This window comes from Netta rufina (assembly GCF_964035555.1).
Source record: "Netta rufina genome assembly, chromosome: 2".
Lineage (NCBI taxonomy): Eukaryota > Metazoa > Chordata > Aves > Anseriformes > Anatidae > Netta > Netta rufina.
Window position 1 is genome coordinate 774,891 of NC_140124.1, and position 27,958 is coordinate 802,848.

Genomic DNA, 27,958 nt, shown 5'->3' on the forward strand with positions numbered 1-27,958 from the left:
CTCCGGGAGGTTTTGTTTTAATTCTCCAGTTGTGGAGTTTGACCTGCTGCGGAACAAACTGCCCCGATTCTCATAGCAGGGAGAGCAGGAGTGCTTCACAGACAGTGTTCCTGGATAGGAAACCTCAGCTGAGAATCTGTGCTCGCCTTGAGAAATAAGGTTCATGGGGAAATAGAAGTGACTGGGTAAACTGTCGGGTTTGTGCAGCCAGAAGGAAAAAAAAAAAACAGGTCTTTAACAAGTTGAGTATTCTTTAAAGAGAATTTCCAACTCATTCTCAATATTATTATTATTTATTTATTTATTTATTTATTTATCTATTTATTTATTAAAAGTCACCCTGAAAATGCAAAGCTTGCCACGCTAAGTAACACCCAGTGCCTTGTCAGGAGTAGCAGTGACAGAAACACACTCACAAATAAATCATTTTTCGTTTTAAACTCTCTGAATTTCTCCTAAACAGTAGGAATAAGGTCAGATCCGGGGGCTGCTGGAGCACCCCTGGGACCAGAGGGACCATGAGGGGGCCTCCAGCCCCAATTGGGCTGGGATTCTGTGACAAGCTGAACCAGAGCCTGGCACGCTGGGTGCACCAACCCACGCTCCCGTTGGCCACCCTCTCCATGAAGAAATCCCCTCTGGTCCCCCTAGTCCCCCTCCTTGTCCCCTCCTGTTCCCCTTGTCCCTCCTTGTCCCCTCTGGTCCCCCTAGTCCCCCTCCTTGTCCCTCTCCTCGTCCCCCTTGTCCCTCCTTGTCCTCCTTGTCCCCTCTGGTCCCCCTAGTCCCTCTCCTTGTCCCCCTTGTCCTCCTGGTCCCCCTTGTCCCTCCCTTGTCCCACTTGTCCCTTCTGATTCCCAATATCCCCTCCTGTCCCCCTTGTCCCCCTCCTTGTCCCCCTCCTTGTTCCTCTCATCCCTCCTTGTCCTCCTGGTCCCCCCCTTGTACCCCTTGTCCTCCTTGTCCCCTCTGATCCCTCTGTCCCCTCCTGTCCCCCTTGTCCCCCTCCCTGTCCCCCTTGTCCCTCCTTGTCCTCCTTGTCCCCTCTGGTCCCCCTACTCCCCCTCCTTGTCCCCCTTGTCCTCCTGATCCCCCTTGTCCCCCCCTTGTCCTGCGTGTCCCTTCTGATCCCCAGTGTCCCCTTCATCCCCTTCCTTGTCCCCTCCTGTCCCCCTCCTTGTCCCCCTTGTCCCCTGCCCCCCTTCCACCCCCGTCCCGCACAGGGAAGCCCCACGGAGCGCCCCGGGCCAGCCGCGTCCCACGGGGAGGGGGGGGGGGCGAAAGAAGGAGCCTCTCCCGGTCCCACTCCCGGTCCCACTCCTCCCGGTGCCTCTCCCGGTGCCTCTCCCGGTCCCATTCCCGTTCCCGGTGCCGGTGCCGGGCCGGTAGGCGGCAGTGCTCCTCGCTCCTCGCTCGCTCTCCCCCCGCCCGCGCCCGCCAAGCACCGGCGAGGCGGATGCAATTCCCCGGCTGCCCCTGGCTCCTCGGCGGGGCGGCGGGGCCCGGCCCGCAGCGCTCAGCCACCGACAGCGGCCCCGGCACCGGCCCCGGGAACTGCCCCGGGAACGGCCCCGGGAACGGCCCCGGGAACGGCTCCGGGAACGGCTCCGGGAACGGCCCCGGGCCCGGCGGCAGCCAGCTCTCCCCGCCGCGGCCCGGCCCCAGCCAACGGGGCCCGGCCCAGCTCCGCGGGGCCATGGCCGAGTGGGCGCCCGCCCAGGTAAGAACGGGCCCGGTTCGGCCCTGCCCGGCTCGGTTCGGGGCTCCCCCGATCAGCCCGGCCCCGGTCCCGAGCCCCGGCCCCGGCCCGGAGGCGGAGCCGCCCCGCCCGCGCTGCTGGGGCGCTCCCCGACGGGGCCCCGCTCCGGTCCCGCTCCGGTCCCGCTCCGGTTCCGCTCCGGTTCCGCTTCTCCGGCTCGGGGGTCCCTGGAAAAGACGCTGGGGACAAGGAGCGGAGCCCTCAGACCCCCCCCAAATGGACCCGAGTGGCCCCGTGGCCCCCCCTGCATGTCTCCGTGTCCCCCCTGGGTGTCCCCGTGTCCCCCTGGGTGTCCCCATCTCCCCCCCGGGATGCCCCCGTGCCCCCGGGATGTCCCCATCTCCCTCCTGGATGTCCCCATCTTCCCCCCCAGGATGTCCCCCTGCAGCCCTGTCCGGGATGCCCACGTTCCTCTCGGATGCCCCCGTGTCCCCACGATGTCCCCATGTCCCCACGATGCCCCTGTTGTCCCCACAATGCCCCCATGTCCCCGGGATGCTCCACCAGGGGCTCCAGCCCTGGGATGTCCCCGTGCCCTGCTGACCCCCGATGCTCCGGTGACCCCACTGCTCCCTGCCCACCCTGCTCCTTCCTCCACCCAGACACAACCAGAAAATCCCCCCAAAAAAAGGGATCAGGGGGGCAGGAGGGACCCTGTGCCCTCCCGGTGGCACAGTTGGGGACCTGGGCACGGCACGGGGGTACCCGTGGGGTCCGGGAGGTGGTGGTGGGGGCAGCACCCGGCGTGCCCCCTCCCCAGCCTCCCCCTTCGCCGTGCAGGTGCAGGAGTGGAACGTGGAGCCCCCCCACCTGATGCCGCTGCAGCCGCCGCTGCTGCCCGAGCGGGCGCACGTGCGGGAGGCGCAGCTGCACTCCGCCGAGGCCTCGCTCTGGACCGTGGTGGCCACGGTGCAGGCGATGGAGAGGAAGATCGACCTGCTGGCCACCCGCCTGCTCAGCCTGGAGGGCCGCTCCGGCACGGCCGAGAAAAAGCTCCTGGACTGCGAGAAAACCGCCATGGAGTTCGGCAACCAGCTGGAGAGCAAGTGGGCCGTGCTGGGCACCCTCATCCAGGAGTACGGGCTGCTGCAGCGGCGCCTGGAGAACGTGGAGAACCTGCTGAAGAACAGGAACTTCTGGGTGCTGCGCCTGCCCCCCGGCCCCCGGGGAGAGGTGCCCAAGGTGGGCAGGGCCGGGGTGGGCGCAGGGGGGGGCTCAAGAGCCCTTTGGGGGCTGTCTGTGGGGGCTGCACGAGTCCCCGTGGCCGGGATGTCGAAGGGACGGGGACAGGCGCCGCTGAGCTGCCCGCGGACCTGTCCCTGCAGGTGCCGGTGACGTTTGTTGACATTGCCGTCTACTTCTCGGCGGAGGAGTGGAAGAATTTGGAGGAGTGGCAGAAGGAGCTGTACAATAACCTGGTGAAGGAGAACTACGAGTCTTTGATCTCCCTGGGTAAACAGCCCTTTTTGCCCTTTTTGCCCTTTTCGCCCTTTTCCCGGCGGCCGGGGGCGTTCGGCGCCGCCTCTCCCCGGCCCCACGATGGGGAGATCTCGGCCGCCGCTGCGACCCCGCGCTGTCTCCCCTCCTTGAGCAGACGCAGCCCTGGCCAGGAGCGACCCACAGCCCCGGCTGGAGCGCGGGGAGGTGCCCTGCGTCCCCGAGCAGAGGGACCTGGAGCCCCGGGAGCTGCCGGCGGACGCCTGTGCGGGTGAGGCATCGGCTCGGGCGGCTCCTCCTGACGGGCTCTGCTCCGGCCCCGCTCCCTCCCTCCTGCATTTAGGGCGCACGTCCCCAGCGTCCCGTCCCTAAGGGCTGTGTGGCTGTCACCTGTCCATATAGGCTGTGCCATGGTCACCCATCCCTGTGGGATGTCCTGTGGTCACCCATCTCCATGGGATGTCCTGTGGACACCCATTTCTGTGGGATATCCTATAGCCACCCGTCCCCAGGGAACATCCCATGGGCATCCATCCCCATAGGATGTCCCGTGGCCACCCGTCCCCAGGGAATGTCCCATGGCCACCCATCCTACAGCTCCTATAGGGGTGTTTGAGGCCCTGTCACCGCTATGGGACCCCCACCCCATGGCCATTCCCAGCGCCCCGGCAAGGAGCGGGGCCGCGCGGGGTGGCTGCAGCCTGGCCCCATCCAAGTCTCTCCTTGCGAACAGAGCCGCTGATCTCCACCTCCGACATCCTGTCCCGGATCAAGCAGGAGGTGGCGTTCGTGGGGGAGCAGCAGTTTGGGGAGGACCGGGGGATGCCTGCGGACCCCTGTGCAGGTGAGGCCGGCACCGCCCGTGGGATGCGCCAGCCGGGCGCTCGGTGCCGGCTTTTTGGAGCGTTTTCCTCCCTGTCCCACCCTGAGGCCCCCTCCCCTCCCTTCCCCGCAGGTGCGGACGCCCTGATCACGGCGCACGACTTCTTGTCGTGGATCAAGCAGGAGGAAGAGCCGTGCGTCAGGGAGCCCTGGGAGCTGCCGGAGAGGGAAATCCTGACCGGTCCCGGCCCTGGTGAGCGATGCCTGAGCCTGAACTTGGGGGGGGGGGTTCTCAGCCCAGCAGGAGCTGTGCGGGTCCTGCTCTTCCCCACGGCCTCTGCAGGCCCTGTCCATGCTGGTGCAGCTCAGGAACAGCCCTGGGGGAGACCCCAACTGGGTGCCAGGGGTGGCAGAGCCCCTGCTCCCACTGATTTTGGTCGTTGCGGCCGTTCCTATGCCCTGGCCATAATGAAAAGATGCGTTAGGGTCGGGCAGGGAGGCACCAGGGACATCGTCCCCACAGCTCCGGGCTGGTTGTGGGTGCTGCCCCCCAACTTGGGGCCATCCCCGCTCCCCGGCAGCTGCTGACCGTGGCCTTTTTCCCCCTTTAGCCAGCGAGGGGCTGATGGTGAAGACGGAGGAGCGGTGTCCCCGCGCCGAGCCCCCAGAGGAGGTGCTGCCGGGTGCCTCGACGGAGCTGCTCTTCCCAGGCTCGGGCTTCGGGAGCCCCGAGGGACAGGCAGCGGTGGCCGGGGGGGCCCTGCCCGCACAGCACAGACTGGGCAAAACCCTGGGTGCGGAACCGGGGCCGGGGGCTGAGCCGGGGGGGGTCCCAGCAGCGGCGGCACCCTCGGAGGAGCGTCCTCACGGCTGCGCCGAGTGCGGGAAGAGCTTCAGCGGCAAGAAGAGCCTGCGGATCCACCAGCGGAGCCACGCGGCCGAGCGCCCCTACCCCTGCGCCGAGTGCGGCAAGAGCTTCAACTGCCACTCGGGGCTGGTGCGGCACCAGATGATCCACCGCGGCGAGCGGCCCTACAAGTGCGCCGAGTGCGGCAAGTGCTACAGCCGCAAGGAGCACCTGCAGAACCACCAGCGGCTGCACACGGGCGAGCGGCCCTTCGTCTGCGCCGCCTGCGGCAAGAGCTTCATCCGCAAGCAGAACCTGCTCAAGCACCAGCGCATCCACACGGGCGAGCGGCCCTACCAGTGCCCGGCTTGCGGCCGCAGCTTCCGCTACAAGGAGTCCCTCAAGGACCACCAGCGCGTGCACGGGGCCGAAGCCGGACCCCCGCCGCTGCCCCCCCCCGGGTTGCCCCCCGGGGATTAGGGGATGCCCCGCTGCGGACTGATGCCCCCTTCCCCAGGACATTTTTTTTTTTTGGGAGGGGGGAGAGGGGCCACGCGCCGGCCACGGAGCTTTGTACCAAATCCGGGCGCCCGGCCGGGGGGGCGCAGGCAGTGGTGCCACCTGCCCTGCATGTGGGGAGGGGGTCTCTGCCCCCCACCCCCCACCCAGCCCCACCACGGAGGGACGCTCGTCACTCCCCTGCCGCTCGCCCCCGCCAGACAATCTGGGGATGATGGACGGGAGCTGCTGCCTGCCATGCCCCCCCCCACGCTGCCCCCCGCCGCCGTCCTCGCCTGCTGCTCTGCCCCCCCCCCCCAACTCCAAGCCCCCGCTGCTTATTTTTACTCCCCGCGCCGTCCCGCTCTGTACAGTGCTTGGGGTGTCGTTTTTTTTGTATGGACGATGCAACGCGGAATAAAGTCGTGCTGGGCTGCAGCGCCTTCGCCACAGCCCCGCGGGGTCCCCCCCAAAGTCCCTGTCCCCCACGGAGCCCCCCCAGGAGGGTGGCAGCATCACCTCCGGAGCCAGAGGCAGGGCCAGGCTGCTCCTGTGGCCATTTGGGTCCCCCAGGGCCAGCAGCAGCCCCAGCCCAGCAGGGACTCCCTGCCTTGTAAAGCTGTTTCTAGCAATTCTCACCAAATTCCAGCATTTATCGTTTTTCTTGCGTTCTCACTGCGCTCCTGGGCACCAGTTCGCAGCGAAGCCTCCCCCGGGAATCGAGCCCTGGGCTTCGCACGGAGACCGGAGCCCACCTCTCCCCGCATCACCCCCACCCCCCCAGCCATGTATTTCTGAATCGTGTTGCTGCAAATAAAATGCTCCCGGCCTGCAGTGTCCAGCACCCATCTCACGCCTCCAGCTGCTTCTTGTCCCCCTCCCCAAAAGGGACCTGGCCACCCGGGGGGGGCCCAGTTGGACCCGGGTCACCCAGCAGGGCTGGAGCTGGCGGGGACCCCAACCCCGCAGTGGGCTCGCAGCCCCCGCAGCCAACGGGCACATCCAGACCCCCCCAGGCCACGGCAGCACCATGCTGGCACCGGGGGGGATTAGAGCCAGAAGGCACCACGGACAGGGCGAATTATCAGCATGACACAGCAGCACCCGTGGCATCGGCACGAGCAAGAGGCAGCCGGCACCGCACAGCTGAGGTTTGGGGTGGGGATGGGGGTCACGGCCACCCCAGCACCGAGTCCACACACACACACACACAGAGATGGCTTTTCTGTTTTTTGGGGGATTTTTTTTTTTTTCGTTTTTTGTTTTTTTTTTAACAGAGGTTTACGGTTATATGCAAATTAGGTCATTAAATGATTTGCATAAAATGCTCGCACATCCGCGACTAAGTGTTCCTAACTCCCCACCCCCCAAGGTAGTAATCCTACTCGACTAGCGCCGCCGCACGCCCCGCTGGCACCCGCGCATGCACGCCTCTCCCCGCTCGCTCCGGGCTGCCCGCAGCAGCAGAGGCTCAGCCACGGCCGCGGGCACCTCCCGGGGGTGCGTGCACACCTCGCACACGAGCGTGCATCGCCGCCTCCTGACCCGGGGCTTGCCGGCGTGCTCCAAACTTGCCGAGCGCACGCCAGCTGCCCGCGTGTCCCCTTGCACCTTCCCCGTGCTCACGGGGTCCGGGCACGGTGGCACAATCGGTGCTAATAACCTCGCTCACGGCCGCACGCCTCCGTGACACACACACACGCGCGCGCGTGCGGCCCCGTGAGCACACCCGTCGGTCCGTGGCCAGGCACCCACACCGCACGCCCGGAGCCCTGCGTGGGGAGGGAGGGGGGGCCGTCCACACACCACGTCCTTCGCGGGACAGCGTCCCTGCCTGCCCTAGCTGTTGGTGAGGAAGAGCCGTCTGTGTCTGGAGGCAGAGCCACGCGGCCGCCCCCTGCGCCGCCCCCGGCCCCGGTTGCCGAAAGGGCTTCGGCTGGGCACGGCGGGCTCTGCCCAGCTGGCGTTCCCGGCCTGCGGCTCGGGGAAGCTGGGCTCGGCTTTGGGCTGCTCGAGGAGCAGGCTGGGGTCCGGCCGGGGCTCGGGCGGGGGCGCCTGGCTCTGCCGGGCGCTGGCCCTCTCCTGGCGCAGGTAGCGCAGCTCGTCGCGGATGTCCGTCAGGACGCCCAGCAGGCGGAACTGGAGCTCGCGGTCGCGGGCCCTCTCCTCGCGCTGCGTGGCCCGTTCCTCCTGCCACATGGCCAGCTCCTGGTGGTACAGCTGGTCCCACTGCTCCTCCAGGTCCAGCAGGTGGTGGATGTTAGTCCTCCAGCTCTCCCGGCGCTCCTCTCGCAGCCGGGAGCAGCCCACGCCGCGGGCAGGGCCGGGGGCGGCGGGGGCGTCCCCCGGGGGGGAGGCGGAGGAGGGCAGCGATTCCTCCGTCAGGGCGCCGCCGTGCAGCGGGGAGCGAGCCGGGGGCTCCTCCTCGGTCGCCTTCTCCCAGCTGGGGCCCATCAGTACCCTGGGCAAAGCGCCCATCTCCGGGCCCGGGCCCCCCGCCTGCTCCTCGGGGTGCGAGGAGGAGTCGAGCGAGCGGGCCAGGGGGGGCAGGTCGGACACCCCCTCGTGTCCCCAGTCCGAGTGAGCGTCCACGGGGTTGAGGGGGTCCTCGGGCAGGGAGGTGACGGAGCCCTGGGAGCTGCAGCGGCGGATCAGCATGGCCTGGCGGGACAGCTTCATGTCCTCCTCCGCGGACATCGGGGCCTCGGGCCCAGGCTGCAGCCCCATGGCCCCGCCGTGGCCCCTCTCCCCCTCCCGGCCTTCCCGTTCCTCCTCCTCCGACATGGAGGCGTAGGAGACGAGGGACTCGTTCCGCAGCGACGGGGAAATGGCTGTCATGTCCGGAGTCCGCAGCTCTGGTCCCGACTCGGCTGGAAAAGAGAAGAGAAGAGAAGAGAAACCTTCCCGTGAGCACAGCTCGCTGCCACATCTGCTCTGTGCTGTCCTTTTACCCCTCCCTGACACACGGACGCACTCTGTCCGTCCAGCCCTCAGCCCAGCCCTCCTCGCATGGTTCCTGCCCCCCCATATCCTGCAGCAGGGAGTTCCCCAGGCCCACCACATGCTGCAGGAGAAGCCACAGCCTTTGCCTCCTCTTGGATCTGCCTCCTCCTCGTGCCACCAAACAGCCCTGGGCAGGTTGGGTTCACAAGCACGCACCCGCAGCCCTTTGGGAGGCAAACGAGCAGCACCCACGGGACCCCAGCACCGTGCCGAGAGCCCCCCCGTGCCGGGACCAGGCTCTCCGTGCAGACCACCACCACCACATCTCCCACCAGCAGGCCTCCAGCGCTTCCCCATCCACACTCCTCACCCTCCCTCCCCTCCACAAAGCCCCGGAGCAGCCTTACCCGAACTGCTCTGCCCTTCCCCTCGGCTGTACTCGCAGATGACCGAGGGGTCCGGGCTCTGCACCGCCAGGCGGGGCACGGCGGAGCCCTCCACGTCGGGCAGGGATGAGGGCTGCCCGTTGGTGTCGATGTAGATGCTGGGGTGGCTGACGCCGGGCTGCAGGTGCATGAAGGACTGCTTGGTGGCGCCGGGGAAGAAGAGATCTGCGGGACAGACAACATCCAGCATCAGCTGCTGCGACAACGGCACTGCCAGCTCGCGTGGCCTGGCTTTAAGGGCAGCTGGGGCTCCCCCAAAGAAGGGTCCCCAAGTACTGTGCAGGGGGGTGACACAGCACAGGGGACACGGTCACACTGATGTGCCTCCCTCAGGGACACCTGCACAACTGCTCACCATCACCTCCTCACAGCCCCACAGGGGGTTGGCACCCCCTAAACAGCCCCCAGGGCTTCTGCCTTGAGCCCAGAGCTTTTTTGCTCTGCAATAATCGTGTTTGGTTCAGAGAGAGCCTGAGCCTGCTCCAGAAGTGAAACGAGACCCACGCTGCCCGCCCGTCCCCGCTGACACCTGACGGGCTGAGCTGAAAGGCGAAAAGCAGGGGAAGGAGCAGGAGCAACGACCTGGGGTGTCCTTTGGGGTATAAAGAAGCCGGACACGTTCCCTTTCAGGAAATGAAAGGGCAGGGGGGTTGTTTGACAGCAACAAAGCCTCGCTGGCAATACCTGCAGGCCCAGCCCAACAGCACTGCAAGCACAACGGTGTCGGGTAGTCAGCTCCCAACGCCCTCCCTCAAGCACTGCCTGGTCATAAGAACGAGCCAGGCGTTACCCCAAAGCAGAACCAAGCCACAGGTGTGCTCTGCAGAAACAGCACGGTTCAAAGGCTCGGCCCCATCGAGAAAGCTCCTCCTGACCACACGCAGCACCGCGGTGCGGCCGTGAGACGCAGCGGGAGGACGGCGCGGTTCGGTGCCGCAGCAGCTGCTCCTGCTCCCTCTGACCTCTGCTAAGCATGAGGGACACCATCCCTGACGAGAACAGGGGCAATAAAATCCCATCCCGTCTTCTACCGGCTGCCTTGAGGTGGCACCCGGCATCGAATTTTAAACCAAGACCCACTCCCACAACGTTTGAGGTGCTCCTGTCGCTCTCAGGTTATTTCCAGGGTGGGTTTTTGACCCCAGCGCACGCAGCTTTCAGGTATCACAGGACCACAGCCCTGCTGCGTGCTGTGATCCCGACATAAACCTCATATCAGAGCAAAACCCACAAATCTTCCACGATCCACGCTGCACCAGCAGGCACAGAGCACGAACGCTCAGCAGAGCCCAGAGCTGGGGGGACCGCAGCCTGGTGGGGTTCCCAGGCCGGGCATCACTCGAAGAGCTCCGGCGGGGCTGCAGCACAGGACTCTGCCTCTCCAACTCTCCTGTCCCCAGAGAACCACCACGACTGACCTGGGTCCAGGATGATTTCGGGCTCCGAGTCGTGGCTGGCCTGCAGGAAGGTGGAAGCCACCATCTTCTCCAGGGGCGTGAGGCGCGGCTTGTGCAGCGGCCCGCCAGCGCGGTTCATGGGCAGGTGCTTCTTGGAGGTGATCTTTTTCTTGACGTCCAGCCGCAGGTCGCGCCACTTGTGCTTGAGGTCGTCGATGGAGCGCTCGGTGTAGCCCAGGAAGTTGACGCGGCTTTGGATTTGGGTCCAGAGCTGCTTCCGCCGCACGGGGTGAGCCCGCAGGGCTTCAGACCCATACAGGGCGCTGAAGTGCCGGACCACATTCCAGACCAGTGTCTCGGTCTCGTCATTGGAGAAGTTGGCCTTCCTCTTCCGGCCAGATGCTGGCATCGCCTGCGAGGCTGCGGCAGAGGTGGAAGGGGCACAATTGAACCTCGGTCCCCACTCCTCTCTGTCAGCTCCTGGGGGAAACATGGGGCTGCGGGAGCCCGAGGGAGCCGCGGAGGAGGGAGCCGAAGCAAGAGCCCCCGAGGCATCCATGGCAGGGGAGGCTTGGGCCGGGGAGGATCTAAAGAGCCGCTTCGGCACACCACGCGGCAGGGGGGCACCTCATCCCCTCGCCCCGGCTCGAGAGCACCTGGGAGGGGAGAAAAGGAAAGGGCAGCGGTGGGTGGTGGCAGTGCGGCACCCCACAGGGTCCCTACGGCAGGGGGGGGTGACAGCGGGGACCCCCAGCCCTCTCCAACCACAGGAACCCAGGGCCCCCAGCCAGCTACCACGGGGGCCGCGGAGAGGGTCGTGGTCATGGTGTGTGCATTGGGACCATGGCACGGGCCAGCACCCCGGGGCCACGGCGAGTGCCTCAGGGCCATGCTGAGGGGAGCCAGCAGCCCCTCGGGACGATGGGGAGTGCCTCAAGGCCACGGGGAGGGCCTCAGCACCGCGTTGAGGGCGATGGGGAGCACGGCGAGGCCGTGGCGAGCATCTCTGGCTGCACGGCGAGTGCCTCCAGGATGTGGCCTTGGCGAGCATCCCGGGGCTGTGGCAGGAGCCACAGCGACGACTTCAGCACCACAGCAACTGCTTTGGGGCCATGGTGAGGGCCTTGGCCACGGGCAGCACCTCAGGTCCACAACGGGGATTGTGGTGATGGCAAGCACCTCAGTGCTGTGGCGAGGTGGTTTTGGCAAAAGCACCAGGGACACAGGACAGGGCCGCAGTGAAGACCCTGGCCAAAAAGCAGGTGTTGGGGCCGTGGTGAAGGCTGTGGCCGTGGTGAGAGCGTCTCAAGGCCACGGTGAGGACCTTGGCCATGCTGCAGGCCTCGGCACAGATCATGTCTGTGGTGGTGAAAACCTTAGGGCCTCAGCGAGCACCGTGGGGCTGTGGCGAAGGCCTTGGCCATGGTGAACCTCTCAGGTCCATCAAGGGAGCCTTGGAGCTACGGCAAAGTCCTTCACCACGTCAAGCACCTCAAGGCCACGGCAAAGACAACAGTGAAGGCCATGGTGAGCACCTCAGGGCCCCAAAAAGCGCCTGGTGACAGCCCTGGGGTGATGACCACGGCCATGGCAAGCACCTCAAGGCCACGGTCAACACCTTGGCCACGGCCAACATCTGAGGCTCGCAGCACGGGCTACAGGGCAACCCCGAAGACCTTGGCCACGGTGAATGCCCCTAAGGTGATGGAGAAAACCTGCACACCGTGGTGAGGCCCCCGGCCGTGGGGCAGGTCTTGTGTCCTCACGGCAAAGACCTTGGGCACCGCGAGCGCCCGCAGCCCACGGCGCGGTCCCCACCAAACGCCCTGCCCTCCGAGCATCCCATGGCCGGGCTGAAGACCTCGGGACAGCCCCCGACGGGGTTGGGGGGGGCCGAAAAATCAACCCAGAAAAAAAAAAACAACCCAGCAACCATCCCCTACAAACACCTCGGGGATCCCCGCTACGGACTCGGGCGCCCACCCCAAGCCCTTGGGTGCCCCCCGGGGGTCCCCTCCAACCCCTCGCACCCCCTGCAAAGGCCTCACCCCGGGGGCTGGGGGTGGTGAGGACGACCCGGGGGGGGGTTGGTTCATTGCATCGGGGGGGCTGCAGCACCCGGGGCCGGAGGGGTTTTTTTTGGGGGGGGCTACCGGGCACAGCCGGCGCCCTGCCCTCCACCGGGCGCCTTTTGTTCGCGCTTCCGACGGGCACCGGGGACAAAGGGGTTGGGGCCGGTGCCTGCCCCCGGGCCCCCCCCCACCCCAAAAGGTGCAAACAGCACGAGGGGGGGTGCAACCTGAAGCTTTTTCCCCCCACCCCCCTTTAAGGGTTTCTCCCCGCAGGGCATGCACGGCGGAGCCTACCTGTACCGAGCCGGGCTTGCAATGGGGAAGGGGGGGGGAGACGGGGAAAGGGGAAGGGGGAAAGGGGTAGGGGGGGGGGGGAAAGCGGCGTGGGGGCCGGTTTGGGGAAAGGTTCAGGTCCGGTGGCGGCGGGTAATGGCTCCCTCCTCGGCGGAACTCGCCTTCATTTCCTCCGCCTCCGAGCGGCGCCGCGCGGGGGCCCGGGGAGCCGCGGCTCGGCCGCCCCCTGTCGGATGAAGCCTCCCCGACCTTACCCTGGGGGGGGGTTGGGGGGGTTACCGGGGGTGGGGGGGACACCGGTGAGCAAGGGGGTTCACGTCGAAAGGGGTCCCCCCCCCCCCCCGAGCCATCCGCACCGTGCGCCCCGGTAGCGGGGTCCCGGTACCCGTCTGCCCCCAACCGCCCCCCTCCCCCTTGATCCCCCCGGTACTGGGGACCCCCCCCACAACCCCCCCGATGTCTCCCGGTATCCCCCCCACCCCCACACACACACATTTGTACCCCCCCGGTGCTGGCCCCGCACCCCCCGGGGTGCCCCTTGCGCCCCAGTCCTTGGCATCCATGTGTGATCCCCCCCCGGGATCCCGGGACCCCCCCAAGGCACCGTTTGCACCCCCCCGGTGCTGTTTGTACCCCCCCCCCGGTGCTGTTTGTACCCCCCCAGTGCTGTTTGCACCCCAAAGACCCTCCCGGTGCACCCCCTTGTACCACTTGCCCCCCCCGTGTGCCGTGCACCCTGATGGATGCCCCCCAGCACACGCTGCCCCTGCACCCTTGGGGGGCCCGGGCACCCCCCCCAGCCCCCAAATGGGCACCTCCCCGTCCTTCCTGCCCATTGCACCCCATCCCAAGCCCCCCATTGCTGCTCGCAGCCCCATGTTCCCCCCCTTCACCCTGTGCCCCCCCCACAGGTACCCCTGGGCGAACCTACTGAGCACCCCAATGGGCACCCTGCACCCACCCCATGCAATGCAGAGGGTGCCCCTTATACCCCCCCCCACCCTATGCACCCCAAAATCACCCAGGTGCATCCTGCCCAGTGCACCCCCAGGGGTACCCCCATAACCCAGGGGACCCCCCCGGTGCACCCCAATGAATTCTGCCTGGGCCAGCTGCCCCCACACCCCCCAAACCCCATTGCCCCCACCCTGCTCGCTGCACCCCGATGGGCACCTCGAGCCCCGGGAACCCCAGTGGGCACCTCGTGTGTCCTGCCCCATTTGTGTCCCAAGGGGCACCCCCTGCCCAAAACACCCCGTGACCCCCCCCATATCCCTCTGCAGACTCTGCCCCACATTGAGCTCTCCCCGTACTGCCCAGCTCCCATCCGTGTCCCCACCAGCATCACTTTTGGGGGCAATAACCCAGCAGGACCCAATTTGTACTGGGATCAAGGTGCCCTTTACCAGTTTGACCTCTTAACGCTGGGGCTGACCCTTTCCCTGGGTCCCAGTGGGGACCCCCACCAGGGTGCTGGCAGGGTGGGGGGCATGAGGTTCCCCAGGGTGCCCCAGAGCTGTGGGGACAGCCCCATCCCATCCCAATTCCTGGATCCTGGTGCAGGAGGGGATGGCAGCGGCCCCGTGCTGGGGATGGGGTTCCTGGGGCCCTGCACACATGATGGGGACCCCCAGGGCACCCATGGGTGCCATCTGCGGGGTTTGGGGAACAGGCCGCAGTGCCGCTGGGACGGGCAGCCCACGTCCCCAGCCCAGGGTGACAGGACAAAGGGAGGCTGGGGGGTGGCACCGCTGCTGTCAGCAGCAAAACCCCAGCCCGGAGGTGCTCGGTGGGGAGCGTGGCGGCTCTGCTAATTGCTGCGCTGGAAGTTATGCTAAATTACCACAAACGCCACCCGCTCTGCGGTTTGCTGACGCTCCGGTTTAATGCACCCGTTGCAGATCTCCGGGCTGCGCGCGGGGGGGGAGCAGCCCCCAGCCCCCTGGGATCGCCTGCGCCAGCCCTTCATGGGGCCACACGGGATGGATCCTCCGGGCACGGGGACACCACCAACACAGCAGCATCACCCTCGTTCCACTCCATACAACGCAATGTCCCCCCCTGGGGTGAAGCCCACCCGGGGCAGCTCCGTGGTGGCACCGGGTGCTGCTGCTGCTGCCCCAGCTCACAAAACCGTGGCTGAGAACGTGCCCAGCTCACGGCTTGGTGCAGGCATCCCCGTGCAGGACTCGCCCAGAGCTGGTGGACAAGGCGTGCACGGCGTCCTCCAGCGCGTAGAAGGCCTGGAAGAGGTCCGGGGAGGTGGCCCGGCACTCCAGGTACCGCCGCAGCGTGGCCAGGCTGTCCCACACCTCGGGCTGCGAGGGGCAGGGCTGCGCCGCCACCGGCTCCTCGGCATCCTCGCCCTCCACCGTCCCCCCGTCCCAGTCCGCCACCTCGGTCATTTCGGCGTCTGCCGGCTCCCCGAGGCGCTCCAGCCCCTCGTCCATCAGCACGAAGCGCTCGATCTGCTCCTGGCCGAAGCGGACGGGTGCCAGCAGCGTGTCGGGGCTGGCGTCGGGGCTGAAGCCGGCGGCGCGGAAGCAGCTGGCGATGAGCCCCGGGCGCACGTCACCCCAGGCTTGCACCAGCATGTGCAGGGCATCCAAAAGGCTCGGCTGCTCCGAGCCACGCGCCGCCGGGAGCCGCGTCAGCAGCCGGCGCCGGTAGTGGCCCTTCAGGTCCCTGGCGATGCCGCGGTCCAGGGGCTGTGCCAGCGCGGCGGCGGGGGGCACGAAGACCATCCTGACGTTGGAGAGCTCGAGGTAGGGGTGCGCCTCGCGCCGGTCGAGGAGCAGCAGGACGCTCTTCCCCTTTCGCCGCATCTCCTCGTTGAAGTCCTGCAGCCACTCGGCGAAGAGCGGGGCGGTCAGGCGGGCCTGGCCGCTGGCGCGGTAGGTCCAGGGCATGTGCTGCAGGTTAACGCCGCGCAGGCAGCGGGGCCGGGGGCTCTGCCCCACCACCCGCAGCGCCGCCTTCTCCGTGCCGTCGGCGTTGGCGCAGAGCAGCAGCGTCAGCCGCCCACCGGGGCCGGCTGCCTCGTCCTCCTCGGCCAGCGGGGTCTGCAGGAGGACCCCCGTCTCCCCACAGCTGTACACCTCGGAGGGCGCGTAGCTGCGCAGCAGCTCGGGCAGCACCGCGCTGGCCCAGCGCTCGGCCCCCGGCTGCTCCGCGTCCCCCCTCTCCCGGGGCGGCTTCTCCAGGGCGATGTTGTGGCGCAGCCTGAAGCGGGCCAGCCAGTTGCCGCTGGGCTCGAAGCCCGGCTTGCCCAGCGCCTCGGCCAGGTTTTTGGCCTTGACCTGCAGGAGCGGGGCGCTGACGGGGAGCTCGGCCGCGCGGGCGCTCTCCACCCAGCGCAGCAGCGCGGCCTCCACGGCCACGTCCTTGCCCTCCCGCTTGCGCTTGCGCTCGGGGTTGCTGTTGTGGTGCCACTCGCTCAGGATCCGCTCCTTGTTCTTGATGATGCGGCAGATTTGGGGCTGCGACACCCCGAAGCGCTTGGCCAGCTCGCTCTGCGACACCTTGGGGCCGTCCAGCATCTCCAGCACCCGCACCTTCTCCGTCAGCGACAGCTCCTTGCGCTCTTTGCGGGGTGCCCCCGCCTCGGCGCACCCGCTGGCACCGGGGGGGGCTCCGGCCAGCCGTGCCGTGGGACCACCGCGCTGGCCGAAGCCCCGGCCGCAGGCGCCGCAGACGTAGGAGCAGGCGGTGGCACGTGCCAGCGGGTGCCGCACCAGCTCCGGCTTCTGCTCGGCGCCGAAGCCGCACTCGGTGCACTCGTGCTGCGGCCGCCCCCGCTGCGTGCCGGGGCTCTCGGCGAACACCGGCGGGGGGACGAAGCCCCCGTCACCCGCCCCGGGGCTCGGTTCAGCGACACCGCCGTGGCCGCAGCCTTGCTCCTGCGGTGGCACCGTGCCGGGCTCCGAGTCGCCTTCCTCGCTCCTCGCCTTCGTCCCCAGCCATTCCCCTGCGGAGACACGGGTGCGTTTGGGGCAAAATCGTGCGAATCCTGCAGGATTTGGCCCGACACCTTACCGTGCTGCCTGTTTTCCTAGGGGCAGCCTGTCCCCAAGCTCCCGTCCCCGTCCCCGGTGCCACCCCGTCCCCGCTCACCCTGGGAAGGGATGGCCGGGGGGCTACGTACCGGGGGGCTACGTGCCGGGGGGCTTCGTGCCAGGGGGCTACGTGCCGGGGGGCTACGAGCCGGGGGACTACATACCGGGGGGGTCGTGTGCCTGCTCCCGGTGCTCCAGCCGGGTGCCACCGTACCCCACGGGCACCGAGCCCCCGTCCGGTGGCAGCACGGTGGCAGCAGCCCCCCGGGAGCCCCCCGGTGCCTTACCCAGAGCAACGAGGCGCTCGCGGCCCTCCTTCATGGTGCCGGCCCGGTGCCCGCGGGGCCTCCTCCGCTCGGGGGGCGACACGGCCGCCGTGATGCCGGGCCCTGCGGGGGGGGGGCTGCCGGTAACGGCTGCGCACGGGGGCGCACGGGGATGGACGGCGGCGGGGAGCGGCTCGCCAGGTCCCGGTGCCGGTCCCGGTGCTGGTCCCGGTGCCGGTGCCGGTCCCGGTGGCGATGCCGGTGCCGTCCCCGGCCCCTCCCGCCCCGCTCCGCGCCGCCGCCGCCGCCCCGCGCGGCCCCGCTGCCCGCGCCGGGAGCGCGCGCCCCGCCCCGCCCCGCCCCGTTCGTCCCGCCCATTGGGCCGAAGGGCGCCGCGCTGATTGGCTGCGCCGCCTGCCAATCGAGGAGGGGACGGGAGGGGCGGGGCCGTCCCCCGGGACCCGGCTCTGGGGGCGGGGCGGGAGCAGCGCGTGCTTGGGGGGGGCGGGGCCAAAGTGGAGGGGAGGGGAGGGGCCTGGGAGGTGATGTCAGGGAGTTGGGTGACGTCACGGGGTGGGGGTGACGTCAGAGAGCTGGGTGTGATAGCAGCGGCATCACAGGTGTGTGAGGTGACGTCAGAGTGGCATGGGTGACGTCACGGCGCTCTGAGATGATGTCAGAGCGGTGTGGGTGACGTCACAGGGGTGTGAGGTGACATCAGAGTGGTGTGGGGTGACGTCAGCGGTGCGGGTGACATCACGACGCTCTGGGATGATGTCAGAGCGGTGTGGGTGACGTCACAGGGGTGCGTGGTGACATCAGAGCGGGGTGTGAGATGGCACCGGAGCACCGCGGGGTGACGTCAGAGCGGTGTAGGTGACATCATGGCGCTCTGGGATGACATCAGAGCTGTCTGGGTGACATCACAGGGATGTGGGATGACATCAGAGTGATCAGAGTGACGACCGGGTGACCTTCAGAGGTCCCTTCCAACCTCGGCCGTTTTGGGGTTCTGCGGCATCACGGTGACGTTGTGTGACATCAGCAGCGGGGGATGACATCAGATCTGCGCGGGGTGACATCGCAGTGATGTGTGAGATGACATCAGCAAGGTGCTATGACATCAGAGCAGGGTCTGTGGGTGCCAACCATGAGGGCTCCGTGGTGGGGGAGCCGCTGGTGAAGGCGCCAGAGGTGACAAACCGATGGGGGGAGACTGGAGCAGGGCGGTGCTGAGTGTAGTGATGCAGCACTGGGTGCAGTGCTGGGTGCTGTAGTGCTGGGAGCAGTGCATGCAGTGCTGGGCATTGCAGTGGGCGCTGCACTGGGTGGTGCAGTGCTGGGTGTTCCAGTGGGTGCAGTACTGCATGCAGTGTCACTGTACTGGGTGCAGTAGGTGCAGTGTTGGATGTTGCAGCTGTGGGTGCAGCGTGCACCATAGGTGCAGCGCTGGGTACTGCACTGCTGGGTGTTGCAGTGGTTGCACTGCTGGGTGCAGCACATGCAATGGTTTGAGCACTGGGTGTTGCAGTGTGGGGTGTTGCAGTGCTGGGTGTCACAGTGTTTGCAGTCACAGCATTTGCTGTTGCAGTGCCAGGTGTTGCAGTGCTTACAGTTGCAGCATTTGCAGCTGCAGTGCTGGGTGTTGCAGTCCTTGCAGTTGCTGTGTTTGTAGTTGCAGTGCCGGGTGTTGCAGCACCAGGTGTGGCAGTGCTGGGTATTGCAGTGTTCAGTGTTGCAGTGCGAGGTGTTATAGTGCTGGCTGTTTGCAGTTGCAGTGTCGTGTGTCGCAGCACCAACTTTTGCAGCTGCAGGGCTGGGTTTTGAAGTGTTGGCTGTTGCAGCGCCGGGTGTCACACCACTTGCAATTGCAGTGCTTGCAATTTGCACAGTTTGCAGCCACACTGTTTGCAGTTGCATTGCTGGCTGTTGCAGCGTTTGCAGTTGCAGCGCTGGGTGTTGCAGTGTTTGCTGTTGCTGTGTAAGGTGCTGCAGTGCTTGCTGATGTGGTGCTGGGTGTTGCGGTGCTGGGTGTCACAGTATTTGCAGTCACAGTGTTTGCTGTTGCAGTGCTGGGTGTTGCACTGTTTGGTGTTGCAGTGTGAGGTGTTACAGCAGTGGGTGTTTGCAGTTGCAGCATGGGGTTTTGCAGTGTTGGCTGTGGCAGTGCTGGGTGTTGCCCCGCTTGCAGCCGCACCGTTTGCAGTTGACGTGTTGGCTGTTGCAGTGTTCGCAGTTGCAGCACTGGGTGTTGCAGTGCTGGGTGTCACAGTGTTTTCAGCTGCACCATTTGCAGTTGCAGCGCCAGGTGTCGCAGTGCTGGGTGTTGCACCGTTTGCAATTGCAGCACTGGGAGTTACAGTGTCAGCTGTTGCAGTGCCAGGTGCCACACAGCTTGCAAATGCAGTGCTTGCAATTCACATGCTTGCAGCCGTACTGTTTGCAGCTGCAGTGTTGGCTGTTGCAGCATTTGTTGTTGAGGTGTCAGGCATTGCAGTGTGCGGTGTTGCAGCGCTGGGTGTTGCAGTGGTTGCAGTTACAGCATGGGGTTTTGCAGTGCTGGCTGTTGCAGTGCCGGGTGTCACCCCGCTTGCAGCCAAACCATTTGCAGTTGCTGTGTCAGCTGTTGCAGTGTTTGCAGTTGCAGCATTGGGTGTTGCAGCACCAGGGGTTGCACTGTTTGCAACTTTCAGTGCTTGCAGCTGCACTGTTTGCAGTTGCAGTGTTGGCTGTTGCAATGTTGGGTGTTGCGGTGTTGCCTGTTGCAGTGTTTGCAGTTGCAGCACTGGGAGTTGCAGTGCTGGGTGTCACAGTGTTTGCAGTTGCAGCACTGGGTTTTGCAGTGTCAGCTGTTGCAGTGCTGGGTGTCACACAGCTTGCAATTGCAGTGCTTGCATTTCACACCGCTTTTGTAGCCACACTGTTTGCAGTTGCAGTGTTGGCAGTTTGCGACGTTTGTTGTTGACGTGTCAGGCATTGCTGTGCGCAGTGTTGCAGCACTGGGTGTTGCAGTGGTTGCAGTTGCAGCGCGGGGTTTTGCAGTGTTGGCTGTTGCAGTGCCGGGTGTCACCCCGCTTGCAGCCAAACCATTTTCAGTTGCAGTGCTGGCTGTTGCAGTGTTTGCAGTTGCAGCATTGGGTGTTGCAGTGCCAGGTGTTGCACTGTTTGCAATTTTCACTGCTTGCAGCTGCACTGCTTGCAGTTGTAGTGATAGCTGTTGCGGTGTCAGGTGTCACAGTGTTTGCAGTTGCAGCATTTGCTGTTGCACTACCAGATGTTGCAGTGCTGGGTGTTGCAGTGCTGGTGTTGCGGCACCAGCTGTCATTCCACTTGCAGTTTGCAGCACTGGGTGTTACAGTGCTGGGTGTCACAGTGTTTACAATCACAGCATTTGCTGTTGCAGTGCTGGGTGTTGCAGTGCTGGGTGTTTCAGTACCGGCTGTCACACTGTTTGCAGTTGCAGTGCTGGCTGTTGCAGTGTTCACACTTGCAGTGCCGGGTGTTGCAGCACCATCTGTCACTCCATTCGCAGTTACAGCACCGGGTGTCATAGTGCCGGGCGTCGCACCATTTGCAGTTGCAGCACTGGGTTGTGCAGTGTCAGCTGTTGCAGTGCTGAGTGCCACACATCTTGCAATTGCAGCGCTTGCAATTCACACCACTCACAGCCGCACCGTTTGCAGTTGCAGTGTCGGGTGTTGCAGCACTGGGTGTTGCAGTGCTTGCAGTTGCAGCGCTGGGTTTTGCAGTGTTGGCTGTTGCAGTGTTTGGCGTTGCAGCGTGAGGTGTCACAGCACAGGGTGCTTGCAGTCACAGCGCTGGGTGTTGCAGTGCCGGGCATTGCCGTGCTTGCAATTCACACCGCTTGCAGCTACACCATTTGCAGTTGCAGTGCTGGCTGTTGCAGCGTTTGCAGTTGCAGCGTTTGCACTTGCAGCACCGGCTGTTGCATGGTTTGCTATTTTAGCGTCAGGTGCCGCAGCACCTCCTGCCGCACCGTTTTGCAGTCGCACCACCGTCTGCCACACCGTCCCCACTCCCCCCCCACCGCCCGGCGCAGCACCCCCCCCACCTCCCCCCATCCCCACCAGGGGTCGCTGCTCCTCCTCCTCCTCTTCCTCCTCCTCCTCCTCCTCCTCCTCCTCGCCTCCCAGCGTGCGCCGCGCTCTCGGCATGGCCGCGCTGCCCGCCCTGCCCGCCCCAAGCCGCCGCCGCCGCTGCTGCCGCTGCTGAGACGGTGCCGCCCCCCCCCCGACGCCCCCCGACTCCCCCCGGACGCCCTTCTCCCCCCTTCGCCCCCCGCGCTCCTTCGCCCCTCCGCCGCCCCCCGACGGGCCATGGCCGATTGGGCCCCCGCGCAGGTAAGCGCACGGTTCCCACCCCCCAAAATCCCCCCCCCCTTCGGGGGTGCCTGCAGCGGTGCAAAGCTCGGCCTCGTCCCCTCCTTTCCCCGCAGGACCTGGAGTGGGCCATGGAGCCCCAGGAGCTGGCCCTGGAGCAGCCCCTGGCAGCCCCCGAGGAGGGCACCGGCGGCGAGGCCGAGCTGCCGGCCACCGCCGAGCTGTCCCTGACGCTGGTGACCGAGGTGCAGGCGGTGGACAGGAAGGTGGACGCGCAGGCGGCGCAGCTGATGAACCTGGAGGGCCGGATGCGGATGGCCGAGACCAAGCTGATCGGCTGCGAGAAGACGGCCGTGGAGTTCGGCAACCAGCTGGAGAGCAAGTGGACGGCGCTGGGCACCCTCATCCAGGAGTACGGGCAGCTGCAGAAGCGCCTGGAGAACATGGAGAACCTGCTGAGGAACAGGAACTTCTGGATCCTGCGCCTGCCCCCCGGTGCCAAGGGGGAGGTCCCCAAGGTAACGGTGCCCGCTGCCCCCCGTGCCGCTGCCCCGACCCCTATACGGGGCACGGAAGCCCACAGCAGCAGCCCCGTTGAAGGACAGCAGTGGTGCGGCTTGGCCCAGCACCACAGGGCTTGCCTGCTCGCTGAGCACCAGCATGGGTCCTTTTGGGTCCTTTTGGGTCCTTTTGGGTCCTTTTGTGTGGTTACGTGCCCCTCAGCACCCGTCCGTGGTGCTCAAACCCAGTGCGGGGCCGTGGATTCCCGGCTCTGGATGGTGCTGGAATCACGCTGAGCGTGGCACGGCGTGGCTCAGCCCCACGTGCCTGCCCAGTGCGCCCAGTTCCTCTTTGGAGGTGGTTTCTGCAGAATTGCAGCAAAAAAAAAAAAAGAGAAATGAGCCTGTGCCCGGCGAGAGGCACTGCCTGCAGCACGGGGAGGGTGAATGGGGCACGAGGGGTGGGCAGGTGAGGGGGGAAAACCACATCGTGTCCCTTCACCGGGCTGCCTGCGCTGAGGCACGGGGCAGGAACGAGACGTGTAGGAGTCTGAATGAGGAAACATCCCCAGATGTTTTCTTCAGCAAGAGGCAAAACAGCCGAGCATACGTTGCTTCTAATTGCAGGTCCCCGTGGCGTTCAGTGACGCTTCATTTAGCTTCTCGGAGGAGGAGTGGAAGAACTTGAACGAGTGGCAGAAAGAGCTCTACAGGCACATCATGAAAGGCAACTACGAGGCCGTGATCTCCATGGGTAAAGTCTGGCTGGGGTTTGCCCCGCGCTTGCTGCTGTCCCAGGTCTTCCAGGGCCAGGCTGTGCCTGGCGGATCGGGGAGGGAGGGTGCTGAGCGGGTCTGGTCAGGGCTTGTGCTGGCTTCTGACGGCTCCTCATGGTGCTAGGTGCACGAGGGACGGATGGTGTGAGCATCACCGCAGTGACCCCGTCTCGCTGACGGTCTCCGTGGCCGGTAGGAGCTGGGCGAGGACCTGGGTAGTGAGGAGGGGGAAGCGAGAGACCCTCAAGCCCAGCGACGATGGGGAGAACGGGGAGTTTCCTGGTCCCGCAAAGGTCCACAGATCCACTGCGCTGGGGGCATCGGCGTGCTGCCGCTTCGGGCGAGTGCAAGCAGCAGGGGGGTGCCCTGCCTCGGGTTCCTCCCAGCCCCGTCTGTAGGGGATCACCCATCCCTTCCAGCCCAGAGGAAGCAGGGCGAGGTTTGTCCACCTGAGCGCTCTGCCCAGCCCCAGCCTCGTGCCGGGGAACGTCTCTGTCCCCAAATGTTTTCATGTCTGCTTCTCCGGGAGAGCCGGAGGGCTCGGGGCAGTGCGTTCAAGGCTGCAGGATCGTGCCCTGCGGGCGCCTTCCAGTGCTGGCTGTGGGCCATGCCTGTGCTGCACCTCTGGAGGCGTGCTGCCCTCACGAGGGTTTCGGAGCACCTGCCTGTTTTGCAAAATGGTCTTTGCCTTGGCTGAGCATCCTCCTGCAGCACTTGGGAGCACTGACATCCCTGATAGACACCCATCCCGCCCTCCAGGCAATCCAGGGTCTTTCATCCTTTTTTTTTTTTTCCTGTTTTTCTTCCTTTTTTTTTTTTTTCATTCTTTTTTAATCATGTAGGACGGTTCTTGTGCGCAAAGGAAAAAGGTAAAGGATAAATACTGCCCCCGTTCTCCCGTTTAAAAAACAATCCTGCATCCGCCTCTGGGTGCACAGGAACGTAACGGTCCTGCTGGAAGGGATCTGTGGGTCTGAGCCTGGAGCTTAGAAAAATGTATCTGTGCTTAATCTGAAGGTTTCCTTGGTTTGAGTAACTGGGTTTGGAGGCGAGGTCCTCGCATAAGGCTAACGGATCCAGTAGAGCAGTGGTGGAAATGAATGCCCAGAGACAAACGCTTGTTGTTTCGAAATTAAGTTTTCCGCTCTCCCTGCTAGGAGAGATTGTGATTTTCCCCTTTCCCGCACCAAAATCCACAAGCAGCCTGTGCCTCGGACGAGTAGGAAGGAACGGTTCTGGCTGTGGCAATCCGGGGCCGGAGGGAACCGTGTGGGGAGGGCACCTCCGCTGCTGCCGCTGGCTGACAGCTCTGGTTCTGTCCCCAAGCTGAAGCTCCCATTGCAATGGATCCGCGGACCTTAGCACAGAGGAGAAGAGAGGAAGCCTGGAGGTAAGCACAGATGCATTTTCTTATTCTCCTCCTCACGCTGCAGGCTGGGAGGTGCTCCTCACCTGAGCAGAGTGTGCTCCTGCAGTCCGCTCATGTCCCCAGGGCCCAGACAAGGTGAGCGGTGCAGGTGTGGGAGAGCATCTTCCCAAGCCTCTGCTTCCATTACCCGTCCTCCCCAGCAGCGAAGGAAGGTTGGTGGGCAAAGGTCGAGGAGTCTCTGTCCCGCCAGGCGAAGGAAACGTTCTGATCCCTTTTTTACACGCAGACACTGCCATTTCCAAACCCGACCTCCTGTCGCGGATCGAGCAAGGAGAGGATCCCAACACCGAGGACCAGGATGACTCTGAGGGAGGAGAAACTCCCACGGACCCCAGCACTGGTGAGCCATAAAGTTCCCGGGACCTGGTGGGGTGATGGAAAGCAGCTACAGCTGCCGCAGCCTCTCTGTGTGCTCTTCTCCTGGCTTTTGCCGACGCGTTTTGCCGGCGCCGTCCTCCAGGTCACGGTGGCTTTGCCCTCCTCGTCGCCTCCTACCCGCTGCTGCCGTCGTTCCTGAAATCCCCTGGAAAGCAGCTGCGGGGTGTGAGCGTAAACTCACGCTGTCCTTCTTCCTTCTGTGCGCAGAATTTTCCTTTCCTGGTCCCGACGACAGCTCGTGGGGTAAATACGAGGAGACTCTGGCTGAAAGTCATGACGGCTCCGAGGGAGAAGAGAGCATGGAGGCCCCCAGTACATGTGAGTTGGAAGCTTCACCCAGGTGGAGGGGCAGAGAGAGAGGTGGGCTCAGGCTCCTGGCTCTGGCCAGGGACATTCCCCACGTGAGACCCTGCCGTCACCGCGGTCTCTGCCAGCCTCGCCTCGGGCTCAGCATGGAGCTGGACCTCAGCCCTTGCAGACGGATGGGCACGCGTGCAGGAGGAGCTCCGGTACACAAGCAGCAGGCTGCAAAAGCAGCTGAGGGCTCCCGAGGGGGCGCGGGCCACCCGCACGGGGTCGGATGGCTCAGCAAGGTGGAGATGGGCTGGAGCAGGCGTAGTGCAGGCACGCTTCGGTGGCGTTAGCTGCAGTGTTCTTACAAGGCTTCCACGCGTATGTAAAGTGATATTTTTCACAGCTTCCTGTGTCAGCCAAATGTCAGGCTTTGTGGCGCAGCAGAAGACACGTCCTTGTCGCTGCCTGTCACCCCAGGTCCCTGCTTTGAAGCCTGGGAACACGTAAGCCGCTTGGGGAAGCTGTGTCCTGCTTGGACGTGTCTGGTTTCCTGGCCTCGTCCTCGCAAGCAGCCGAACTGCTCTGGCTGGTGCTTTTCCAGAGTTTCAGCCCGATCCATACCGATCGGCCCGTTTTCAAACTGCACCTTGACAAATTTGGCAAAGGGACAAGCAAGCGGCGAGACAGGGAGCGATGAGCGGTCTGCTCTGTGGACGCAGGCGCTGGGCATGCCTCTACCTTCGCGCGCTCTGCAGAAACCTGTGGCTTTTTCAGGCCTTTCCTCTGTACCCCCAGATCCTCCGTGCTCTTTTCATCCTCTGTTTGCCAGGGTCCTTGGCAGGAGCTTTGAGTTCCCGTTTATATCACAGGAGATCATTCAGCCCCAGGCCTAGGCAACATACAAGCGCAGAAGAAAAAGAGGTTTTATCCCCCTTCTTTCTCTCTCTCCCTCTCTCTTTTATTTTATTTTATTTTTTTTTGCCTTTATCCTGTACCACACGCCCTCAGTGACATGTTCTGGCTCACCTCTTGCTGAGAAACCTGCTTTTTCTCTTTGCCAAGCTAAATAGAGAGGTCTCACCATCACAGCATCTGAGCTTTCCCCAGCAGTCGTCACATTTGGGCTTTATTTGTATCGCAGTGCTGCTCAGACAGCTCCCGGTCAGGGCTTGCAGCCCTGTAGTGCCAGGAACCCTCCTGGGTGCACAAAGCAGCCGCCACCTCTGCCCCCCCAAAAAAAAAGAATCGCAGTCTAAATAACGCGGCCGTTCTTATCCCAAAGCAATGACATGCATGTCTCTGCCCCGTCAGATGCGCAGCAGTGTGAGGAGGAAGGTCCTGACAGCCTTGAGCTTCCGAGCTCGTTGGCAGGGAAGTGGGAGGACGTTTTCTCAAACCCGGAGGAAGAGGTGATGAAGCCAAGCGGCAAGAGCCGGGGCGGCTCGACCCCGCAGCAGAGAGCCCCGACGGGCAACGGGCTGAGGCGCTCCGCTCGCCGCGGGAGAGACTTGGCCAAGAAGGACGCTCCCGAGGAAGCGGGCGCCGTGGAGGGGCCGTACATCTGCTGCGAGTGCGGGCAGAGCTTCCTGGACAAGCAGCTCTTCGCTGCCCATCAGCGAGCGCACGCGGGGGAGGAAGCCTGCACGTCCCTGGAGCCCGGGGAGAGCTTCAGGCAGAAATCCAAAACCTCTCCGAAAGGCCAGGGCCCGTCCCGCTCCAAGGCGTCCAAGCGCGCCGACGCGGAGAAGAGCTCCGCTTTCAAGTACGGCTTTGTCAGGCACCAGGCCAACAACATGGTGGAGAGGCCGTACACCTGCTCGCAGTGCAAGGAGAGCTTCAGCCTGGAGGTCAGCCTCATCTTGCACCAGAAGCTCCACACGGGGAAGGGCGACGGGCCGCTCACCTGCACCTACTGCGGGAAGGACTTCCGAGACCTCTCCAAAGCCATCCGGCACCAGCGCATCCACACGGGGGAGCGGCCCTACCAGTGCACCGAGTGCGGGAAGAGCTTCATCCGACGGGACCACCTGCTCAAGCACTGGCGGGTGCACACCGGGGAGACGCCGTACCAGTGCCCCGTCTGCGGCAAGCACTTTCGCTACAAGGAGTCCCTGAATTGCCACCAGAAAATCCACTCCCGCAACCCCCGGCCCATGGAGGAGTCGCAGCACAACCTGGAGTCGGCCACGCAGACGGGCCACTTCTGCCTGAAAAAAGAGACGAAGCAGTAGCGCCGCGTGGGGTGGCCGGGCGGAAGGGCTCGCGGTTACGATACGGTCCAGCCGGTGGACGTGCGGCGTGATGGGAGGTGAACTTGTATCGCAGCTCATCCATGTGGTCGTGCTACCAAGCCCGCTTTGTCGAATCATCGTAGGAATTCCTCTTAAAAAAAAAAAAACAAACTTCAAAACACGAAGGCCTGGGCACCTCTTGAGCCCCGCGGGGTGACGTGGGACTTCCACGGCGGTGCAGGCCTCGCGCTAGTTGTCCCCCGCGCAGGTTCGGATTATTGCCCGTAGGGAACGCTCCCGAGAGCTTCTCTGGGGTCTGTATTTAGCAGGTGTTTCCCCACCTATCGTTGTGCATATTCAGGAGTGACGAGCTTTCGCTTTTCGTTCTTTTCCACTCGTTTCACCGCAGGGCTGGAGGGCGGGGAGCCGCCGCTCCGGCTGCGCTGACGCACCTCCAACAGCGGCCCCGGGGGCTGGGGTCCAGGGAAGAGAGGCGAAGCAGGGAGGTGGTTAGGGGCACGGCTCAGAACTCGTCGGAGGCAGAAAAGCAGAGAGGGGAGAGCGGCCAAGAGCAAGGTGAGAAAAAAGAAGGTGTAGGAGGGAAGGACGCGAAGGAGGAAGGGCTGAGGACATTGGAGCAGGAGGAGCCGGGCGGGCAGCGTGTGGGCGCACGGAGGCACGGTCGGGTACCTGACCCGGAGGAGGGATGTCTCTGTTCTTTTGAAGGACGTTGCTTGCACCGGTCAGGCTGCAGTTTCCTGACGGTGCCGCTGGTCTGTTGTAGGAACTCTTGTCCATGAAGGTGATTTTACTCTTTATTTTTTAACTGGGTTTGGTCTCACACTCAGGTAAGTCAGGCAAATGAAAGGAACTTCTCCTAACCCCTGTAAAGAGCTGTTTGGTTTTTAGTTAATCTAGAAGTAGGATAATTATTATTATTATTATTATAATTATTATTATTATTATAATACAAGGAAACGTGTGGCACTATACTTCACTGTTGAACTAAAACACTTAAATGTATGAGGTAACTTACCGCAGTTTTTCAGACGTCTCTGTAAATATCGGTTGAATTCTCTCGGAGCTCAGTGGTGTTGTTCCCAAGGTGACTGTAAGTAGTGTCTCTTCCGCTGTGTATCGTCGGCTGCTGGTTTGTGACTGTGTTTTGTAAGAACTT

General features: G+C 64.5%; 4 protein-coding genes across 5 annotated transcripts; 2 read left to right on the plus strand and 2 right to left on the minus strand.

Moving 5' to 3' along the window:
- The first annotated feature begins 1,422 nt into the window (after positions 1–1,422).
- LOC311222556 (zinc finger protein 783-like) lies at positions 1,423–5,673 on the plus strand. 2 transcript variants are annotated; one of them, XM_084306921.1, is made up of 7 exons: positions 1,423–1,717; positions 2,537–2,938; positions 3,082–3,208; positions 3,351–3,464; positions 3,927–4,037; positions 4,149–4,268; positions 4,627–5,673. In XM_084306921.1, exons 1-7 carry the CDS (start codon positions 1,454–1,456, stop codon positions 5,340–5,342), a joined length of 1,854 nt encoding a protein of 617 aa, XP_084163047.1. In that variant the 5' UTR covers positions 1,423–1,453; the 3' UTR covers positions 5,343–5,673. The 2 variants fall into 2 exon arrangements, with proteins under 2 accessions (XP_084163047.1, XP_084163046.1); XM_084306920.1 differs by lacking the exon at positions 3,927–4,037 and having other exon boundaries at positions 1,445–1,717.
- Positions 5,674–6,502: 829 nt separating this feature from the next.
- LOC311207003 (uncharacterized protein) lies at positions 6,503–12,571 on the minus strand. Its single transcript, XM_084282856.1, has 4 exons — positions 12,513–12,571; positions 10,168–10,802; positions 8,711–8,914; positions 6,503–8,230 (listed from the first exon to the last, which is right to left on the minus strand). Exons 2-4 carry the CDS (start codon positions 10,703–10,705, stop codon positions 7,200–7,202), a joined length of 1,773 nt encoding a protein of 590 aa, XP_084138982.1. The 5' UTR covers positions 10,706–10,802; positions 12,513–12,571; the 3' UTR covers positions 6,503–7,199.
- A 1,977-nt stretch (positions 12,572–14,548) lies between these two features.
- ZNF589 (zinc finger protein 589) lies at positions 14,549–17,140 on the minus strand. Its single transcript, XM_084306794.1, has 2 exons — positions 16,855–17,140; positions 14,549–16,479 (listed from the first exon to the last, which is right to left on the minus strand). Exons 1-2 carry the CDS (start codon positions 16,886–16,888, stop codon positions 14,669–14,671), a joined length of 1,845 nt encoding a protein of 614 aa, XP_084162920.1. The 5' UTR covers positions 16,889–17,140; the 3' UTR covers positions 14,549–14,668.
- Positions 17,141–21,110: 3,970 nt separating this feature from the next.
- Positions 21,111–27,920, plus strand: LOC311222636 (zinc finger protein 783-like). The gene is made up of 6 exons (XM_084307026.1): positions 21,111–21,194; positions 21,290–21,691; positions 22,301–22,427; positions 24,105–24,218; positions 24,464–24,574; positions 25,862–27,920. Exons 1-6 carry the CDS (start codon positions 21,171–21,173, stop codon positions 26,779–26,781), a joined length of 1,698 nt encoding a protein of 565 aa, XP_084163152.1. The 5' UTR covers positions 21,111–21,170; the 3' UTR covers positions 26,782–27,920.
- The last annotated feature ends 38 nt before the right edge of the window (positions 27,921–27,958 follow it).